Source organism: Macaca fascicularis, chromosome 4, assembly GCF_037993035.2.
Source record: "Macaca fascicularis isolate 582-1 chromosome 4, T2T-MFA8v1.1".
NCBI classification, from domain to species: Eukaryota; Metazoa; Chordata; class Mammalia; order Primates; family Cercopithecidae; genus Macaca; species Macaca fascicularis.
Window position 1 is genome coordinate 101,326,433 of NC_088378.1, and position 19,007 is coordinate 101,345,439.

The 19,007-nt window shown below is 39.4% G+C and overlaps 1 protein-coding gene across 2 annotated transcripts in view; it reads right to left on the minus strand.

Moving 5' to 3' along the window:
• Positions 1-19,007, minus strand: part of CD109 (CD109 molecule) — a 138,498-nt gene that overhangs the window by 106,052 nt on the left and 13,439 nt on the right. For both annotated transcript variants that reach the window (XM_074037657.1, XM_005552550.5), the window contains exons 3-4: positions 9,669-9,697; positions 2,322-2,552 (exon numbers count right to left, since the gene is read on the minus strand). Coding sequence is in view for 1 of the 2 variants with exons in the window: in XM_005552550.5 (XP_005552607.3) it covers positions 2,322-2,552; positions 9,669-9,697 (260 nt within the window). In the remaining variant the exon portion in view is untranslated. The remainder of the gene's footprint in view (positions 1-2,321; positions 2,553-9,668; positions 9,698-19,007) is intronic.

Consider the following 19,007-nt stretch of genomic DNA (forward strand, 5'->3'; position numbering starts at 1 on the left):
GTACCAGAGCTAACAAGAGGAATGTCTCTCTGAGCCCTTTTCAGAAAGCCAAATGTGGTCTGCTAAGTCCCAAACTGCACAGAAGAGCCCAAAGAATCTGCAAATCAAATATTCAAAGGAAGATACCAGTGCAAAGAGGCAGAACTATGAAAATGCACAGACTATCCAGAACCAGCAGGGTTAGTTCTGGGTTAGTGTCTAGAACAGGTAATTTATGCAGTGCTTTTATTTGCCTGCAATAGAAGGAAGCATTGAATGTAAACACCCACAGACAGCCATACATTTATTAAACCATCTATTGTACACATACTTTCTGGCATACAGTAAGCTCTCCATATATGTGGATAAATGATGAAGGATGGTATGAATGGAGCCAGTTCAACTCTGCTCAGAGGGTGACATGAATTTAGAAATGCTATTCACTCTGTCAACCTGCCTTACAAACATTCCATTACATAGCAAAGGCAAACTCTGAAATAATGCTAGTTCAGTTCAAGAAATATGCATTGAGCACCATGGCAACCAATGTGGTACTGGCTACAAACATATCTTGGCTCAAAGTTAAATGCATACATGTTTATTTGATTGGGTTTTGTTGTTTTAATTTATAACAACAAATAAACTAAGAATAGGAAGATACCAAACTAAAAGGCCTACTTTACCTTCCACCCTATGTTATTCATTAGAATATTTGGAGTAACCAATGTCCTGAGACTAAGGAGGTTCCCAGGACCAGAGACTTTTCAGTTTTAAACTCAGGGGCATCCCAGGCAAACTGGGATGTTAGTCACCCTATTTCCAAGTAACGATCAAATGTCCAGTGTTCTTCTCTGTTTAAATATAGAAAAGCAGGCCCAGCTGGATCTCAGTTGTCTTCAACTTGATTCTCACAAGAAAGCACTCAGTGTGCTAACCACAGTGCCTCCAAATCATCAGAGTATTAAGCAGCAGACAAAATTACTACCTTTCAAAAGGGGTTCCTAAAATAATAATAATGGTTAACGTTTAGTGAGCATGTACTATGTGCCAGACACAGTTCTAAATGGTTTATTTGAATTATCTCACTTAATCTTCATAAAAAACCTCGTGAGGTTTTACTATTATTACATATTTTCTAGATAAGGAAACTGAGGTTCTAGAAGGTTAATAAATTTACCCAGGATCACACAGCTAGCATCTAGCATCTATTCTTCTTAGAGCTGACAGTGATCCTTTTAAGATGTTAAGTTAGATTACATCAAGTCTGTCCTCAGAATTCTCCAGTGAATTCTCACTTCACTTAGCATAAGTTTCAAAGTCCCTATTATGGCCAATAAGGCCCTGCATGAGCCCCACCCTAACCCACCTACTTGTATATGACCTCATCTCCTAGCACCTGTCCCCTCACTCCCGGGGCTCCAGCACACTGCCAGCTTGTTGTTCCTCCAATGCACCAAACAAGCTCCCCCTCGAGGTGTTTCCATGTGCTTCCCCCTCTGTATGGGCTTATTTTTTTTTTACTGCCTTTGGCTCTCTGCTCAAATCAGTCTTCCCAGACAACCCTAGAGAAAGCAACAAACATGCTGGGCACGGTGGCTCACACCAGTAATCCCAACACTTTGGGAGGCCGAGGTGGGTGGATCACCTGAGGTCAGGATTTCGAGACCAGCTTGATCGACATGGTGAAAACCTGTCTCTACTAAAAATACAAAATTAGCCGGGCATGGTGGCACATGCCTGTAATCCCAGCTACTTGGGAGGCTGAGGCAGGAGAATCACTTGAACCCAGGAGGTGGAGGTTGCAGTGAGCCAAGATTGTGCCATTGCACTCCAGCCTGGGCAACAAGAGTGAAACTCCATCTTAAAAAAAAAAAAAAGAAAGAAAGTAGCAAACACAAACTCTCTCTCTTTTTCTCTCTCATACACCCACACAAATACATATATATATCTGTCCCTTTATAAATATATATTTGTATGTTTATTATGTCTGTCTCCTACTACCCAACTGAAAAATAAACTTAGTGTCAGCAGGGACTTAATCTCTTCTGTTCACTGCCCTATAGCTGCGCCTGGAACGCAGAAGTTTAATAAATGTTTGACAACTATATAAATCAATGAAGACGCTAGGCCTGGAACTCAAGCAGGTTGACTCTAGAGGCTGAGCTCTTAACCCAGTGCTGCATGCACCACCTCCCTTCCTATTGGAGGAGTTCCATGTTGGGAGGGAAGCTTATCTTAGGTGAATTCTAAGATATTCCAGTGTCAATAACACAAGCAGAACTTCCCAGAGGGGTTTAGTAAGATGGCTACAATTCCTTGCTTCATTTCTGTCTGGCACTTACCTTAATGAGAATGTTTAAAGAGGTTTTGTAAGGCTTGAAATCTGAGAAGAGTGTAACAATGCGAAACTTCACTTCTTGCTTTGGCTTGTATAAGGCCTTGTCTGTTTGAATGAAGACAGATATTCTCTTGGTCTCAAATGATAAGCGTGTACTATTAGAGAATAAAATCTCATCCTGGGTACGTCCGGTTACACGTAGCTCATAAATCTCATCTGCACTGTTCAGAGGGAGCTGGGGGGAAAAAGAGATCACACATCAAGGTCTCATTATTTTACCTCAAAAATGTTTTAATTACAAGTTAGAATAAAAAACGTAAATACACAGTAATATCAAAAGTAACTGCGATGTTGAAATTTTGCCCCTCCCAGGCATCAGAGTTAAATAATTTGTTTTCCCTCTTTTAACATCCTGCAGTTTGCTCTCCAATTACATCACAGGGCTCCTGGAATGGGGGACACATAACCCAGTGCTCTCCCTCTGCAGGAGTCACCTTGCCATTTCCTATTCCAAGTGCAAATTCATCCTCCGTAACAGTTATTGCAGGTCAGAATATCTAACATCCTTCAACCTTCTTTCCCACGATCACCCTATTTGAGGTAGTCAACTGATGAAAGGCTCTTTTGCACAAAACTTGTTTTCTTGCTATATTCTCTCAATCTGTTTTCTGAGATGCATTCTCCTAATGCATCTTGTGCCTATGTGTCATAGTCTTGGGAGGGATGATGATGCTGCTACCTCTGCTACTACTATGAATAACAGAAATCCTTCCCGGGCACAGTAACTCACACCTGTAATCCCAGCACTCTGGGAGACCAAGGCAGGCGGATCACCTGAGGTCAGGAGCTCGAGACCAGCCTGGCCAACATGGCGAAACCCCATCTCTACTAAAACTACAAAAATTACCCAGGTGTGGTGGCACGCGCCTGAAGTCCCAGCTACTCTGGGAGGCTGAGGTAGGAGAATCGCTTGAACACGGAGGTTGCAGTGAGCCGAGATCGTGCCACTGCACTCCAACCTGGGCAACAGAGTGAGAATTTGTCTCAAAATAATAATAATAATAATAATAACAATAATAACAACAGAAATCCTACCTTCTAGCATTAGCAGACCAAAGTCATACTAAGCAGTTTACCTGCACTATGTCATTTTAATTCACGACAATCCCTCAGGTGGATATTCTTATTAAAATCATTTCAGACACACACACTGCACATACACACACACACACGCACGCACACACCTTGATGTGGTAATTTTAAAATATGTCCAAAAATTATCTGACTTTCCTCCCTTCAAAAGGTGAAGCCTAATTCCCCAGACTTAGCGATTTGCTTCTAAATCCTAGAATTAGGCTATGTCAGAAAAAGAATACCTTCTGCCCTGTTGTCTCTCTTTCTCGCTTGGATCACTCACTCGGGGGAAGCCAAAGTGGTGTGGTAAGGACACTAGAGAAGCCTGTGGAGAGGTCCACATTGGGAGGAACCAGGGCCTCCCACCAACCACCACCAACCACGTGTCAGCCTGGTGAATGAGCTGCCTCACAGAATGTCTCAGCCCTGGGGAAGCCTTCAGATGACTGCAGTCCTGGCTGATATCTTGATTGCAACCTCGTGAGACACCAAATCAGAAATGCCCAACCATATTGCTCCCAATTCTTCACCCACAAAGACTGTGAGAAGTAATAAAAGTATAACTTATTGTTGTTCGACACAAAGTTTTAGGGTTGCTTAGCAATAGATAACTAGCATGCTTGACTTTTAGTTGATTTTCATATTAAAACTGAGGTCCTGAAACTATATCCTGACTCATTTTTGCAAATAAGTTTTGTCTACAGATAACTCAAAGGGGATTTTCCAATAATAGCAGACATCAGAATGCTATCAATGTAGTTAAGAATATGAAGAAAGTGCAAGAAACCACTGTCAACAATAAAATGGTCAGCAGGAAGTATTTAGGGAGAAGAGTACTGATGTCTGCAATTTACTTGGAAATACATTTAAAAATAAGATGAATTAATAAATGGATAGAAAGATGGGTAGATGGATAGATGGATAGATGGATAGATGTATGATAGAGCAAGTATAGTAAAATGTTAACAGTAGACCCTAAATGGCAAATATAGGAGTGTTCATTATGAAATGTTTTCTATATTTGAAAAGTTAATAATAAAATGTTAGGAAAAACAATCAGTATGTTACCTTCAAATGACTTCTGGTGTCAATTTTTGCTTTTCTTCAATAAAGAAGTTTTTTGTTTTGCTTTGTTTTGTTTTGAGACGAAGTCTTGCTCTGTTGCCCAGACTGGAGTGCAGTGGCTCAATCTCAATCCCACCTCCTAGGTTCAAGCGATTCTCCTGTCTCAGCAGCCCAAGTAGCTGGGACTATAGGTGTGCGCCACCACGCCTGGCTAATTTTTGTATTTTTAGTAGAGAAGAGGTTTCACCATGTTGGCCAGGCTGGTCTCGAACTCCTGACTTCAAGTGATCCACCCGCCTTGGCCTCCCAAAATGATGGGATTATACATGTAAGCCACCACTCCCAGCCTAAAGAAGTATTTATTGAGCACCCTTTGTGTACCAGGTTATCCTGGGTACGTGGGATACAACAGGAACCAAAGACCTGTTCCCTGGTAGAGCAGAGAGTCTAGCCTGGAACTTGCAAGCTTAAATCCTACTTTCTCAAGTGATACTTCAGTCCTCAGACTCTTTGAATCAGATTTTCTAATATTATAAACAAGAAAATATATATATAATATTCTGTTTATAAGCACACAATATTCTGTTTCCTGGCACAGGAAACAGAATATAACATGCTTATAAATGGCATCGACTTCTAAATATTTCATGTTTAAAAATATATTTGATGGGATTGCTCTTCATGATTTGACATAAGTTTATCATTTTTAGTGGCACAGAGGTCCCAGAACAGATGCTAGATTGAAGACTGATGTCAAATTAATGACACAGAGGCCTAGAGCTAAAGAAGCCTATTAACCGTAAGCAGCCTAAACGGTCAAAGAATTAAAATAAACACATGCTTTGTGCCCAAAAACATTTTATTCTACCTCCTAGTCCACCCTCCTTCAGGGAGCTGACACTGACTCAGGGGAAACATTACTGACTATCTTGCTGCTCTTTTGGGTTACCTTAACTAATTTGCTTTTCTAACTTTCCCTGTTAAACACCCCACCTTGCCATATATAAACTTTAGGTAATTTTGGATCCTCAAAGACTCAGTGTTAATCCCAGGGAGGCCACCCAGAGATGACAATATGGGCCTTGGTGAGTCATTAGACATGGGTGCCTGTACGAAGCACGGGTCATCACGCAAGACACCACATGTCTTGGGGTGTCACCATGCTCTCTGGGTGGTGCTCCAGAGTCTTGCGGTGTCAATGCAGACTTCAGTGCTCCATTGTTAACAATGGGGGCACATAATGAGACTGGAGAAAAGATTATTGACTTTAAGCAATTTTAATGAAAGTTTCTCTCTCTGTGCCTGATCTGGAGTGGGTTATAACCTGCCCAGAGTAGAGTGGACACCATGAGGTAATAGAAGCTCCTGCATCTTTACTGGTAAATTGCCTTCTGCCTTCTTGGGCCACAGTTATTGAAAAGGGTTCCCAAAATTGGTGGGGGTGGGGGAGGGAAAGCTGTTCCTTGATAAGTGACTTCCACAGCTCTTACACAGAGTCAATTATTTACCCACAGAGATTTTGGACTCCTTGACCAGAGGGCACAGGGCTGGAGGAAGGTGCAGTTCCCACAGAGAGAGGCTGTCTGAAAGCAGGACAAGAGTCTGGGAACTGACAATATCCCAAAGCTTTGACCAACAGAATATCAATCAGCCTCTGGATTGGGTGTGTTGATTCTCACTTATACACGTCTATTTTGTGTATACATAAATGCAAACTCTCTGAGGAGATGATAGCTCTCTGCCTAGGATACATAAGGTAAGCATGCTCAAAAACATTCTTGCTAGACAATAAATAAGGATTACTTATTCTAATCTGGGCTGTCTAAAGCCATTTCACCTTCTCTGAAGGATTCATTGCTATAAGGAAACTGAGACAACACAATAGTATTTATCCTCATATACTTCAGGAATAATGCCAGTTACTAAACATAATGGAGACAATTTTTCAAAATAAAATTGAGAAATCTAAGATGATAGTTTCCATTAAAAATATATTAGTAATTATACTTACACAATAAAAACATTTCTAATCAAATAAAACTACTCCCTCATTTGACAAAGAGAACAAAATAAGTTTTTCTGCCATATTGTGTACAAAACAATAATATTTATACTGTCTCAATTTATGTTTTTTATTTACTTCATATTGAGGGTTATTTTAGTGTCTTGAAGTACAATGAGTAAATCAGAAATAAAAAACACATTTGTGTTAATACACTCTTGAAATATTTATATTGTACACTAAAAAGCCATAAAGACCTTAAAAATAATTTAAAATATTACATTTACAAATGTCAGAATGCAAGTGCACTTAAAAGGTGGTTCTATTCACAGGTATGTTCTCACTGGGAAAAAACAAAAGTTGGTTCTGCTTTAATTGAAAACTCATTGAAATGCAGAGCCTTCTTTTTTTGTCAAGCATTTCCAATTTGTCCATACACTTTATTTCTAAGTCTTTCAAACCGTGCCTTACTAAAAAGAGATATACTCCAAAATATAATATCTAGTAAAGCTTTCAATAAATAATAGCTATATTTATATACAATTGAAATGGCATAATATCAGAGACAAATACTGGATGTGAGAGTTAGTACTTCATATACTTAAGACTTAAAAGAAGTACAGTAGGCCGGGCGCAGTGGCTCACACCTGTAACCCCAGCACTTTGGGAGGCTGAGGCAGGTGGATCACCTGAGGTCAGGAGTTCAAGACCAGCCTGACCAACATGGCGAAACCCTGTCTCTACTAAAAATACAAAAAAAATTAGCTGGGCGTGGTGGTGCATGCCTGTAATCCCAGCTACCCAGGAGGTTGAGGCAGGACAATCTTGAACCCGGGAAACAGAGGTTGCGATGAGTCGTGATCACGCCACTGTGCTCCAGCCTGGGCAACAAGAGGGAAACTCCGTCTCAAAAACAAAAAAAAAAAAGAAGTGTAGTTGCCAAATTTCTAGTTAATAGTAGCTCAGACACGAACAGTTTATACTAGTATCACTGAAAGAAACTCTCATGATCTTGCCCCACCTTCTCCTTTCAGCCTTTCTACACTTCTGGTATGTGAAACTGCAAACTCCCTTGAGGAAACCAGACAATTATTGTACTTTAGGCTGTGATTCCTGAGCTTAAACCCCACCCTCCTTCTGCTATAGGGCAAATATATGACACAGGATTTATTTTCTTCTTACCACTGGAATACCCTTTCAACAAAGTTCTGCACACAGGCCCTGGGGCCAGTATCTAATGTTTTAGGTTATTTTAATGCAATCTAATGTTTTATTGCCACAAAGATTCTAGGGTTTTTCCCCCTACTTCTGCCTGCTTATGCCTTTTTTTTCCTCCGCTTTCTATTATCAGCAACAGTATATTTCTTAGGAAAGGAAGTACAAATATAATATGTAAGAAACAGAATAGATATAGCATACTAAGTAATTTTTATAAAGTATTGTTTGAGAGTATAATATTCTTTATGAACCCCCCAATATAAATGTGGTTTCAGAACGTGCTTGACAAGTAACTTTCAAAAGGTACTAAGTGGCCCACGTGTGGTGGCTCACTCCTGTAATCCCAGCACTTTGGGAGACCAAGGCAGAAGGGATGCTTGAGCCCAGGAGTTTGAGATAAGCCTGGGCAACATAGGGAGACCTGTTTCTACAAAAAATAAAACATTAGCCAGGCATGGTGGCACATGCCAGTAGTCCCAGCTACTCGGGAGGCTGAGGTGAGAAGATTGCTTGAACCTGGGAGATTGAGGCTGCAGTGAGCCATGATTGTGCCACCAAACTCCAGCCTGGCAACAGACCAAGACCTGTCTAAAAAAAAAAAAAAAAATTAAGGTAATAAGCAAACCTGGCTTATGAGGTAATACTGATACTAATCAAGTATGCAATGTGTCAGGGCCTAAGTCATTAGTCATCTGTTCTCAGAAAATTACATATATCAAATTGCACCTGATGTTGGATGCTGTGGTTTACTGTACCGTACATTAAGCATGCAAAGCCCCAAAACAAAGCATAGTAATGAAAGTATAAACTTCTAAATCAAAGCTATAGGAAGATTCATTCGCAAACATTTAATAATGAGGTTTTATGACTCTCTCAACAAAATAATAACCCCTTTCCATTTCTATAGCAAGTGCTACAACACTTCCACATCTCATTTCACTCCAGGACATGCTGTGAGATAAAGATGGTATCTTCATTCTCTTTTCCAAGGCCAGGGCTATGGTGACGTGAATGAGGCACTTGTCTAAGGTGCAAAATTTAAGGGGGTACCAAAAAACTTAGCAATCAAGCAAATAATATTTTAATACAATATTTTAAAATACCAAAATTAATGCAAAAAATTATAAACAAAAAAGTCGACGCTTTAAACAAAGACAGGGTCAATGTTACCGATTTTTCCTTTTGCCTCAAGTTCTAGTATGTCTCAGCATGGCACTGCTCTTTTCAAGGACAAGGAAACTGAGGAGCAGAGTTCCACACTAGAAGGCTCATTACCACAGAAGTAGGACCAAACCAGTCCAGATGCCTTTTTTTTTTTTTTTAACTTTTATTTTAAGTTCAGGGGTACAAGTGCAGGTTTGTTACATAGGTAAACTTGTGTCATGGGGGTTGTTGCACAGATTATTTCATCACCCAGTTGCTAAGCCTAGAACCCATTAGCGATTTTTCCTGATCCTCTCCGTCCTCCCTCCCTCTACCCTCGCGTAGGCCCCAGTGTCTGTTGTTCCCCTCTATGTGTCCATGTGTTCTCATCACTTAGCTCCCACTTACAAGTGAGAACATGTGGTGTTTAGTTTTCTGTTCCTATGTTAGTTTGCTAAGGATAATGGCCTCCAGCTCCATCCATGTTCCTGCAAAGGACATGGTCTCATTCTTTTTTATGACCAGTACAGATTTCTGTGCTAATAGTCCAGGCTAGTTTCCTTCAGTGAAGTCCTCTATTTTACAAGAGGAAAATCTCTGCCAAGAGTTTGAAGAGCCTCATAATCAATGTCCTTGAAATAATATTATTCATAAATAATCTGAAGGCTGAACTAAACTCAAGTCAAATTTATGTGAAATATGTGAATTGACATAAAATCCAATGAAATATTTATTTAGCTCACTGATGCAATATATTTCTGAAACCAAAATTTTTAAATGAATACTTACTGATGGAAGAGTCAGAGTCTTAAAAGAGCCTAAAAGGAAAACAGAAAAGAAAACAGAGTTAGCACAATTTGAATATGATGATAGAACACAAACCTTCCAAAACTTTCCCAATACTCTTATATGTGTAGATGGAATCATAAATACATTTGGTCAAACCAAAATAACATTTAAATGCCCAGAAGACCCAATAAGTTATTACATATCTTTGTGCCAAATGATTAAAAATCAGGATTAAAAGGGTATCTAGTGGGCGAACCCAAAAACATTAGGTTCTGCTTCTCTTTGCCATTATTACTTTTGTTGTCATGGTGCTGCTGCCCTTGTTGCTATTTTAAGATCATACGTGCTTGCGGGGCACTTCACTGTACAGTAGTAGCCTGAAGTTTATTTCTTGTTCTCACACCCTCGTGATAAAAGAAAAAAGGAAGGCATTAGTCATGTCAGGGGTGAGCTGGGACTCATAACTGACTCATGAGTACTAGGGTGATGCAGACTTTTCTTCATGTAAAGTTTCTATACATAGGACTGCTAATTAAACTCATGCCAATTTCTCATCAGATCCATTTATCTCCGGGGGAAAAATGGTTTCATGTTAAAAATAAAAGAGTACTTGTCCAAAGTTCCTATCGAAGATGGCAGGCCCTTGGGAAATAAAATGGAGCAAAAGATGATTTTAAAGAGAGAGAGGGAAAGAATAGGCCCCGGTTCCTTCATTCATTTAAAAAATAGCACAATGTGCAAGACAGATGTGGTCCCTCTCCTCCAGGAAGCCAAATGGGTCTATCAGGTGAGAGCAGAGGCACCAGGGCAAAGCACAGTACACAGCAGGGGTTAAGCTAGCAGCATCTGGAATCAGACCACATCAAGAATTTGATACATACTGGCCCGTCCTTAAACAAATTACCTGATTCTCCAGTTCAATTTTTTTCATCCATAAGATGAGGATGCTAACAATCATACCAATCTCATGAGGTGGTTGTAAGGAATAAGTGTGTTGATACCTGTAAACCATATAGAACAGTGCCTGACACATAGAAAACACTTGATATATGTTAGCTATTATAGTGTCAAAAAGCTTGAAGAGTTTTCCATTGGGGATGTCAGTATGCCCCTACAGACATGGTCTTCAAATTTTTATGATAGAGTATTCCATCAATAAAAACACTTAGTATACCTTACCAATGTCAAATTAGATTTATAAACTTATATACATGTATTTTCTCAACCAAAATATTAAACATTAGAAAAACTTTAATTTATAGCCAGGCACAGTGGCTCACACTTGTAATCCTAGCACTTTGGGAGACTGAGGCAGACAGAACACCTGAAGTCAGGAGTTCGAGACCAGCCTGGCCAACATGGCAAAACCCCATCTCTACTGAAAACTACAAAAATTAGCCAGGCATACTGGCGTGCCTGTAGTCCCAGCTGCCTGGGAGGCTGAGGAAGGAGGATTGCTTGAACCCAGGAGGTGGAGGTTGCAGTGAGCTGAGATCACATCACTGCACTACAGCCTGGGCAACAGAGCAAGACTCTGTCTTAAAATTAAATAAATAAATAAAAAGAAAAAGAGAAAAACTTTAACTTCTTAGCTTTGCTTAATAAAATAATAGAAATAAAAAGTACTACATCTTCTACTTCCATCCTTATAAATGGTCTTATATACTCTTAGATGTGTGCACACCCACTTTGAAGACTACCACCCCAGTGGGCCACAATGAAATACAAGTATGTTTTCAGGAACAGATAAGTAACTCATCACCATCACTTACCACCTAGCACAGATCAGTTCATCTAATAACTGTCATCGTAGGAAGCAAAGAGTAAGATTCTTAAACAACAGGATATTGAACATGGTGTTTCAAAAAGGTGAAGAAGGAAGTATTGTGGAACAGATACATGTAGTACAGGTAGGACAAGGAGCACATTGGAGGGATGAAGGGAAGGCACCTAGAGAAAATGATGCCAGTGTCTAGGGTTGTAGGATATGAAGAAATTAGCCATATGAGCAAGGAGGGGTACAATGTTACAGGCAGAAGAGCAGCAAATGCAAAGCAGTGGAGATCAACCTGAGTCTACTAAACCAAAGAGCTGGGTGAGCAAAGACCACAGACAGAAAGAGAACAGTAGCCAGGAGGCTTGGCCCGATCACAAGGGGCTCTTTGGACAAGACGAGTCCTCACCAGGATTATCCCCGTTGACACTGTTATTCCAGCATCCTGATTTAGCATTGTTCTGGATCTGTTTTTGGTTAGAAAATTATTATTCTAGGATGGGTTTAATGTGCACATAAATTAACTTTGAAAATGTTTTATTCTTTTTTTAATTGACAAGTAATAATTGTATATATTCATGGTATACCACATATAGATGATACATGCATACCTTATGGAATGAGGTATACTTTATGGCATGGCTAAATCACACTATTTAACATGTGCCTTAGCTCACATAACTACTTGTGGAAAGAAACAGTTAAAATTTACTCTCAGCAATTTTTAAGTATACAATATGTTGATATTAACCATAGTCACCATGCTGTACACTAGATCTCTTGAAATTATTCTTCCCATATAACTGAATTTTGTGTCCGTTGACCGACATCTCCTCATTCCTTTCACCCTCTGGTAACTGCCATTTTACCCTTTGTTTCTATGAGCTCATCTTTTTCACACTCCACATATAAGTGAGATCATGCAATATTTGTTTTTCTGTGCTTGGCTTATTTCACTTAACATAATGTCCTCCAGGGTCATCCACGTCACTGAAAATGACAGGACCTCCTTCTTTTATAAGACTGAATAGTGTTCCATTATGTATATACAGCACACTTTCTTTATCCATTTATCCATTGATCCATTGATGGACACTAACATGGACTCCGTATCTTAGATATTGGGAATAACTCTGCAGTGGATGTGGGAGTGCAGATATCTCTTTAACATACTGATTTTATATCGTTGGATATACACCAGCTGTGCTTTGGGAGTATCTTACCTTGTAGGAAGAAACTTCTGTTCATTAAGCTTACTTTTAATGGGAAAGACTTATTATATTCTATACTGAATTGAAGTGAAATTGAAAAGCCCCAGGATATTTCGGCAAGTAAACTTGGTAAAACCTTCAAAGGAACCATAAAGAGAGACAATTTACAGGGCAAATTTTGTACTGTAAAAACATTTGTGAAGAGAAGCATGGGGCTCTGCAAGCAGACTTTGTGAAATATTTGGGTTGAAACATTTAAACATTGCAATACAGGGGTGGTGGTGGATGGAACTGAGAATACCATCCATATAGCAGAATTTGTTCTGATCTCACCAGGTACCTCAGCATGTGTGGAGAGGGTGTTTTCTTAATTTAAAATATTATGGTCGGGTCACTTGAATATTAAAATAAATAATGGGTTACAACCTACTGAATAAAACAAGAATCTATGAGTTCATGCTGATAGACAATTAAATACATGACTGAGTGAAAGAGAAGAAAGAGTTATTCCTTACCACAGAATTCCAACTAATAATTGTAGAAGGAATCATGGAATTCAAAAATTTCACAACTATCACAAAAATAATGGCAACAATCACCAATCTAGCATGTACAGGCTAAATGAGAATTGTGAGAAATAATCAACCACTGTTGTTTTAATCTACTAAATCTGCGGGTGGCTTGTTTCACAGCAACAGTTGATTGGAACACTTCAGAAATGAGCAAGATTAACTAGCAACTCTTTAAAGCTGCTCAGTCACATACAGGAGCCTCTAAATACATGTGGCTATTGAGCCACTGAAATAAGCAGCAAGTGTAAAATACACCCCATATTTCTGAGACTTACAACCCAAAAAAAAATGTAGAATGTCATGTCAATAACTTTATAGTGATTAAATGTTGAACTAATAATATTTGTAAATTATTGGGTTAAATAAAATATATTATTACAATTAACTTCACGTGTTTCTCTTTTTTTTAGTGTGGCTATTAGAAAATTTCCAATAACTTATGTAGTTGACTTATACTTGTATTGGACAGAACTAGTTTAGGGGATAGAAGACTTAAATTTGTGTTTAGCAATAATAAAACAACCAACAGATCAGACAGAATGCAATTTTTTAGTTATATGAATAAAATAATAATAATAATAGTACTTATCACCTACAGAGTGTTCCAAAGCATTACATATATTAATGGGTTTAAAGCTCACAACAATACTATTATTACCCTTAATTTACAAATGAGAACACTGAGACACAGAGATGTGAAATGACTTGCCCAGGGTCACACAGACAAAAAGTACTGGGGCCAAGCTTCTGACCCTGGCCACCTGTCTCGTGGGTCTGAGCTCCAAACCACTGCTCTGCACTGACTCTGAGTATAAAAAAAAAAAATAGTTGTATGCACATCAATCAATGTGATACATCATATCAACAGAATGAAGGGCAAAAACCATATGATCATTTCAACGGATACTAAAAAAAGTTGATAAAATTCAGCACCTCTTCATGATAAAAACCCTCAAAAAACTGCATATAGAAGGAACATACCTCAACATAAAGGAGCTATATATGACAGACCCACAGCCAGTATCATACTAAATGGGGAAAAACTCAAAGCCTTTCCTCTAAGATCAGGAAGACGACAAGACTTTCACCACTGTTACTCAACACAGTACTGGAAGTCCTAGCTAGAGCAATCAGACAAGAGAAAGAAATGAAGGGCATCCAAATTGGAAAGGAAGAAGTCAAATTATCCTTGTTCGCAGATGATATAATATTTTAATTAATTTATTTTTTAAAGATAAATAGACACAGGGTCTCCTATGTCTGGAGTCTGAGACCAGCTGGAGAGAGTAGTGAGGGGTTAGAGAGGAAGTGAGGATGGTTAACGGGCATGAAAAGTAGTTAGAAAAATGAATAAGACCTAGTATTTGATAGCACAACAGGGGGATTGTAGTCAATAACAATTTAATTGCACATTTTTAAACAACTAAAATGGTATAACTGGATTGTTTGTAACACAAAGGACAAATGCTTGAGTGAACGGATACCCCAGTTGCTATGATGTGGTTGTTGACATCGCGTGACTATTTCAAAGTATCTCATGTACCCTGTAAATATATACACCTTCTATGTATCCACAAAAATTAAAAATAAAAAAAAGAATCAGTTGTACTGTTGGTTTTATTATACATACTTTTTTTGGGGGGGAGGGGACAGGGTCCCACTCTGTCACCCAGGTTGGAGCACAGTGGCACAATCATGGCTCACTGCCGCCCCAAACTCCTGGACTCAAGCGATCCTCCTGCCTCAGCCTCCCCAGTAACTAGGACTACAAGCACAGGCCACCACGCCTGGCTAACTTTTTTTATTTTTTTATAGAAATGGGGGCTCATTATGTTGCCGAGGCTGCTCTCAAACTCCTAGGCTCAAGTGATCCTTCCACCTTGACCTCCCAAGGCCCTAGGATTACAGATGTGAGTCACTGTGCCTCATCACTGCTTTTTCGTTTGTCTGTTTTTGAGACAGAGTCTTGCTCCGTTGCCCAGGCTGGAGTGCAGTGGCATGATCTCAGCTCACTGCAAGCTCCACCTCCCAGGTTCAAGAGATTCTCATGCCTCAGCCTCCCATGTAGTTGGGACTACAGGCGAGCACCACCACAGCTGGCTGACTTTTTGTGTTTTTAGTAGAGACAGGGTTTTGTCATGTTGGCCAGGCTGGTCTCGAACCCCTGACCTCAAGTGATCTGCCCATCTCAGCCTCCCAAAGTGCTGGGATTACAGGCATGAGCCACCGGTCCCGGCCCTGGGCCTCACCATTATTTTTATTATACATATTTTTGATTATAGTAAAAGTTTCTCAGCCTGGATAGCCTGTTTGTATATGTTGCTATCACCACTTCCTCAATCACAGATGTTCAAAATCTCAGTCATCTTGAACTCTTTTCTCTCCTCAGCTCTAAGTTTATCACTCACCAGAACCTGTGGATTCTTCTTCCATGAAGTTGCCCTTAGAAGAAACTTAGAGTTATACTCTAAGCAATGCAGCAGCGGAGCTAACTCTAAAATAATTTGTGTCATACAGGAACTCTGAAAAGGATATAAAAACTAAACACTTTCCCAACTCATGTCAATTCTTCACACTACACAGTTTTGACATGTTTTGAAGTTGATTCCAAGATCTGAAACATTCCTCTTCAAAGGAAAATTAAACAGTAGCCGACTCTGAGATGGTAATTACAATGCAGGAGGTTTACTAAGGAGTATTCAGTGGATCAGCACCTGCAGAAGGGAACGGGGGAAACTGGACTAAGGGAGACAGCAGTGGGGCTGTAATGCAGGCTTCAAAGAGGCATCCACCAGGGCAGCTCAGAAGCAGTCACAGCCAGTGAGAGGTGTCCTGAACTGGGACGAAAGGGCTGGACCTTCATACCCCACATCAATCAGTCACATAATGCAGGCCATCCCCAGAAGGGAGGCCACCACGGGCAAGGCAATTCTCTAGCTGATATAATCATCAGAGGGAACTGGCTCTGAAGGCAGTTGGGCACAACACTCCCAGCAGCTTTCAGGAAAAGGTCCTTCATCCCTGAAGGGCAATCTGGGCCCTAAAACACAGCATCCACCACAATGTCCCACACTGGAATAAAATAGAAACGAACTGCAGTGAGCTTCGCCCCAACAAACCAGCACCCTCCATTATTGAGAGTTACTTATTTTTCATTGTATTAGGATAAATCATCAGGGGTTGACTCTTATGCTAGGTCCATAACTGGAGGAAGTAATGTGCTTCCTTCCTGCCCTGGTCTGATACCAGCTACCACCCACCCACCGGCAGCAAAATGTATACGGATGAAGAATGACGGGGGTGGGGGTGGTAATTTATTTTTATCCAATGACATCAGCAAGGAGAAAGCAAAAAAACAGTTGGGAATCTACAATCCAAATGAGGCTCTCGGACATTGACTTATTGGAGGCCAAGTATTCTGGCACTTCAAAACAAGCTAAACAGATTTGAAGTGCAGGAAATCTCATTTCATAGTAGAAGTGTTTTTTGTTTTCTTTTGTTTTTAATGCAGCTCTGAATCAAGTCAAATCTTTGAGGAATTCTCTCACTAGAGAGAAGTTGGAAGAGCAGTTCAGCTGCATGCCTGGGTCCTAGTGCTCAGACACATGACCTTATCTGTTCACCGATGCAAGAAAGATACAGAGTTAGAAACAGAAGTCCTACCCAGGCCAGGCATGGCAGCTCACGACTATAATACCAGCACTTTGGGAGGGCTGAGGCAGAAGGATCCCTTGAGGCAAGGAGTTCAAGACCAGCCTGGGCAACATGGTGTGACCCCATCTCTATTTAAAAACAAATAAAAATACAAAATACAAAGGACTCTTCCCAAACGCTATACTGTAGGGACAGAGATGTCCCACCCACCCCTATTTCTTGCTGGATCCAGGGAGCGACTCAGAGGATGTGTGGACACATCCAATCTAAGGCCTACTCGCTGGTCTCATGTGTTCTTATTAAAAGGTCGATTTTAAGTACTTGACATTTTTTTCTGCTGATCTTCCCTTTAAATTTACAAATACAGCTTGGAATTTCCTAGGCACTTATGAAGTCCTAGCATAGGACTTATTTGAAAGTTCTATTCATTTAGAAATAATTTACACAACCAAAACACAAAATCGGAGCAGCAGGGAGGAGAATGGGGGCAGTATAGATGAGAGAGGAATAATAATCTCTTTCTCTGCTGTTGCTAGGTTGAGAATTAAAAAGATAGTATTTGCAAATTGTTGTGAACATTTTTCTCCCTTTTGGCGAGGCTCCATTCGGACACGGGAAACAGTCACCACCTCTTGAAACCCAGTATGGCACTCTTTTTAAATCACTAACTAAAGACACACTCTGTTATGTAAGGTTCTTCTTAGCGTTTTTATAGATAACTTTATAAAACTCCAATCATTTCTGTGTATAACCAGAGACAGTCAATCTCAAATCCCTTTCAGATGCTTTCTCCTTCCCAGTGCTGCTTAAGCAACTCGGAAGAAACCTTGTTTGAAGACTTTGCATTTGGCACAGCCTGAGAACTGGCCGTTTGATTTACAAATAGAGTCAAAGCTATTTTTAAATTGTGTAATAAGCATACACAAAAACTAACCTTTCCTTAACTTTTTAAACATACTCGGTAATACCATTATATGCTGCCTCTTCTGATCTGACATCTGTCCTCACCAAATAGCTTTGGAAAATCATTGAAGGGAAGGAGTACTGTGTAAATGGAAATCCAACTAGGTACAGAAATACTCTCTATGAAAAAAAAAAAAGTGGATTTTCCACTATATACATATATATACACTATACATATATATATATATGCCTGACAGTGTTTGCTGCTTAATTATTTTTGGCAACCTTTTGCTACTCAGTCTCATGCAATAATACATTTAAGTTTATCACTTTTTTAGCTGAAAATTTTGATCTCTTTATCAATTTACTAAATTTTTTTCCTCATGCTTCAGCAGTTTCTTTGATATACAGATAAACAAGGTGAGAAATAGGGGTTTTTGCCCACAAATTCATGGAAAACAAAACTTTAAAATGCAATTTTTTTTTTTTGAGACGGAGTCCCACTTTGTTGCCCAGGCTGGAGTGCAGTGGCATGATCTCGGCTCACTGCAACTTCTGCTTTCCAAGTTCAAGCGATCCTCCTGCCTCAGCCCCCCTAGTAGCTGGGATTAAAGGTATGAGCCACCATACCTGGCTAATTTTTGTATAAAATACAATATTTTTTAGACAGTGAAATAATAGACATTGGAGATTCATATGGCAGGCAGGTGAGGGATAAGAAATGACTTAATGGATACAACATACACTATCTGGCTGATGTTTATACTATAAGCCCAGACTCCACCACTACCCGAAATATCCATGTAAGAAAACTGCACATGTACCCCCTAAATCTATAAAAATAAAAAATTTTAAAAACTTAAAGTAAGATTTAAAAATACAATGTTTCTGCTTCACAGTTTAATGTCACTTTAAGGCAAAATAACTATTGGGGAAATTCAATCTACACAGAAAACACAAGTATTCTGAGCAAAACAAAACCAAACAAAAAAATCTCCTTTCGTCCCTTACATACTCCTTTTATATTTTTCTCTCTTGTTTCCCTTTGCTTACAAATATCTTAATAAATTTGAGTTTCATAAACAAAGTTTTGTTCCATTTAGACTGCTGAGTAAAAAAAAAAGCAGGTCAAACACAAACCTACTAAAAGTAAAATAAATAAAATGGTGCACTATAAAGTAAATGTTAGATTAAGTACAAATGAAAAACCCAAAGTCAAGCAAGG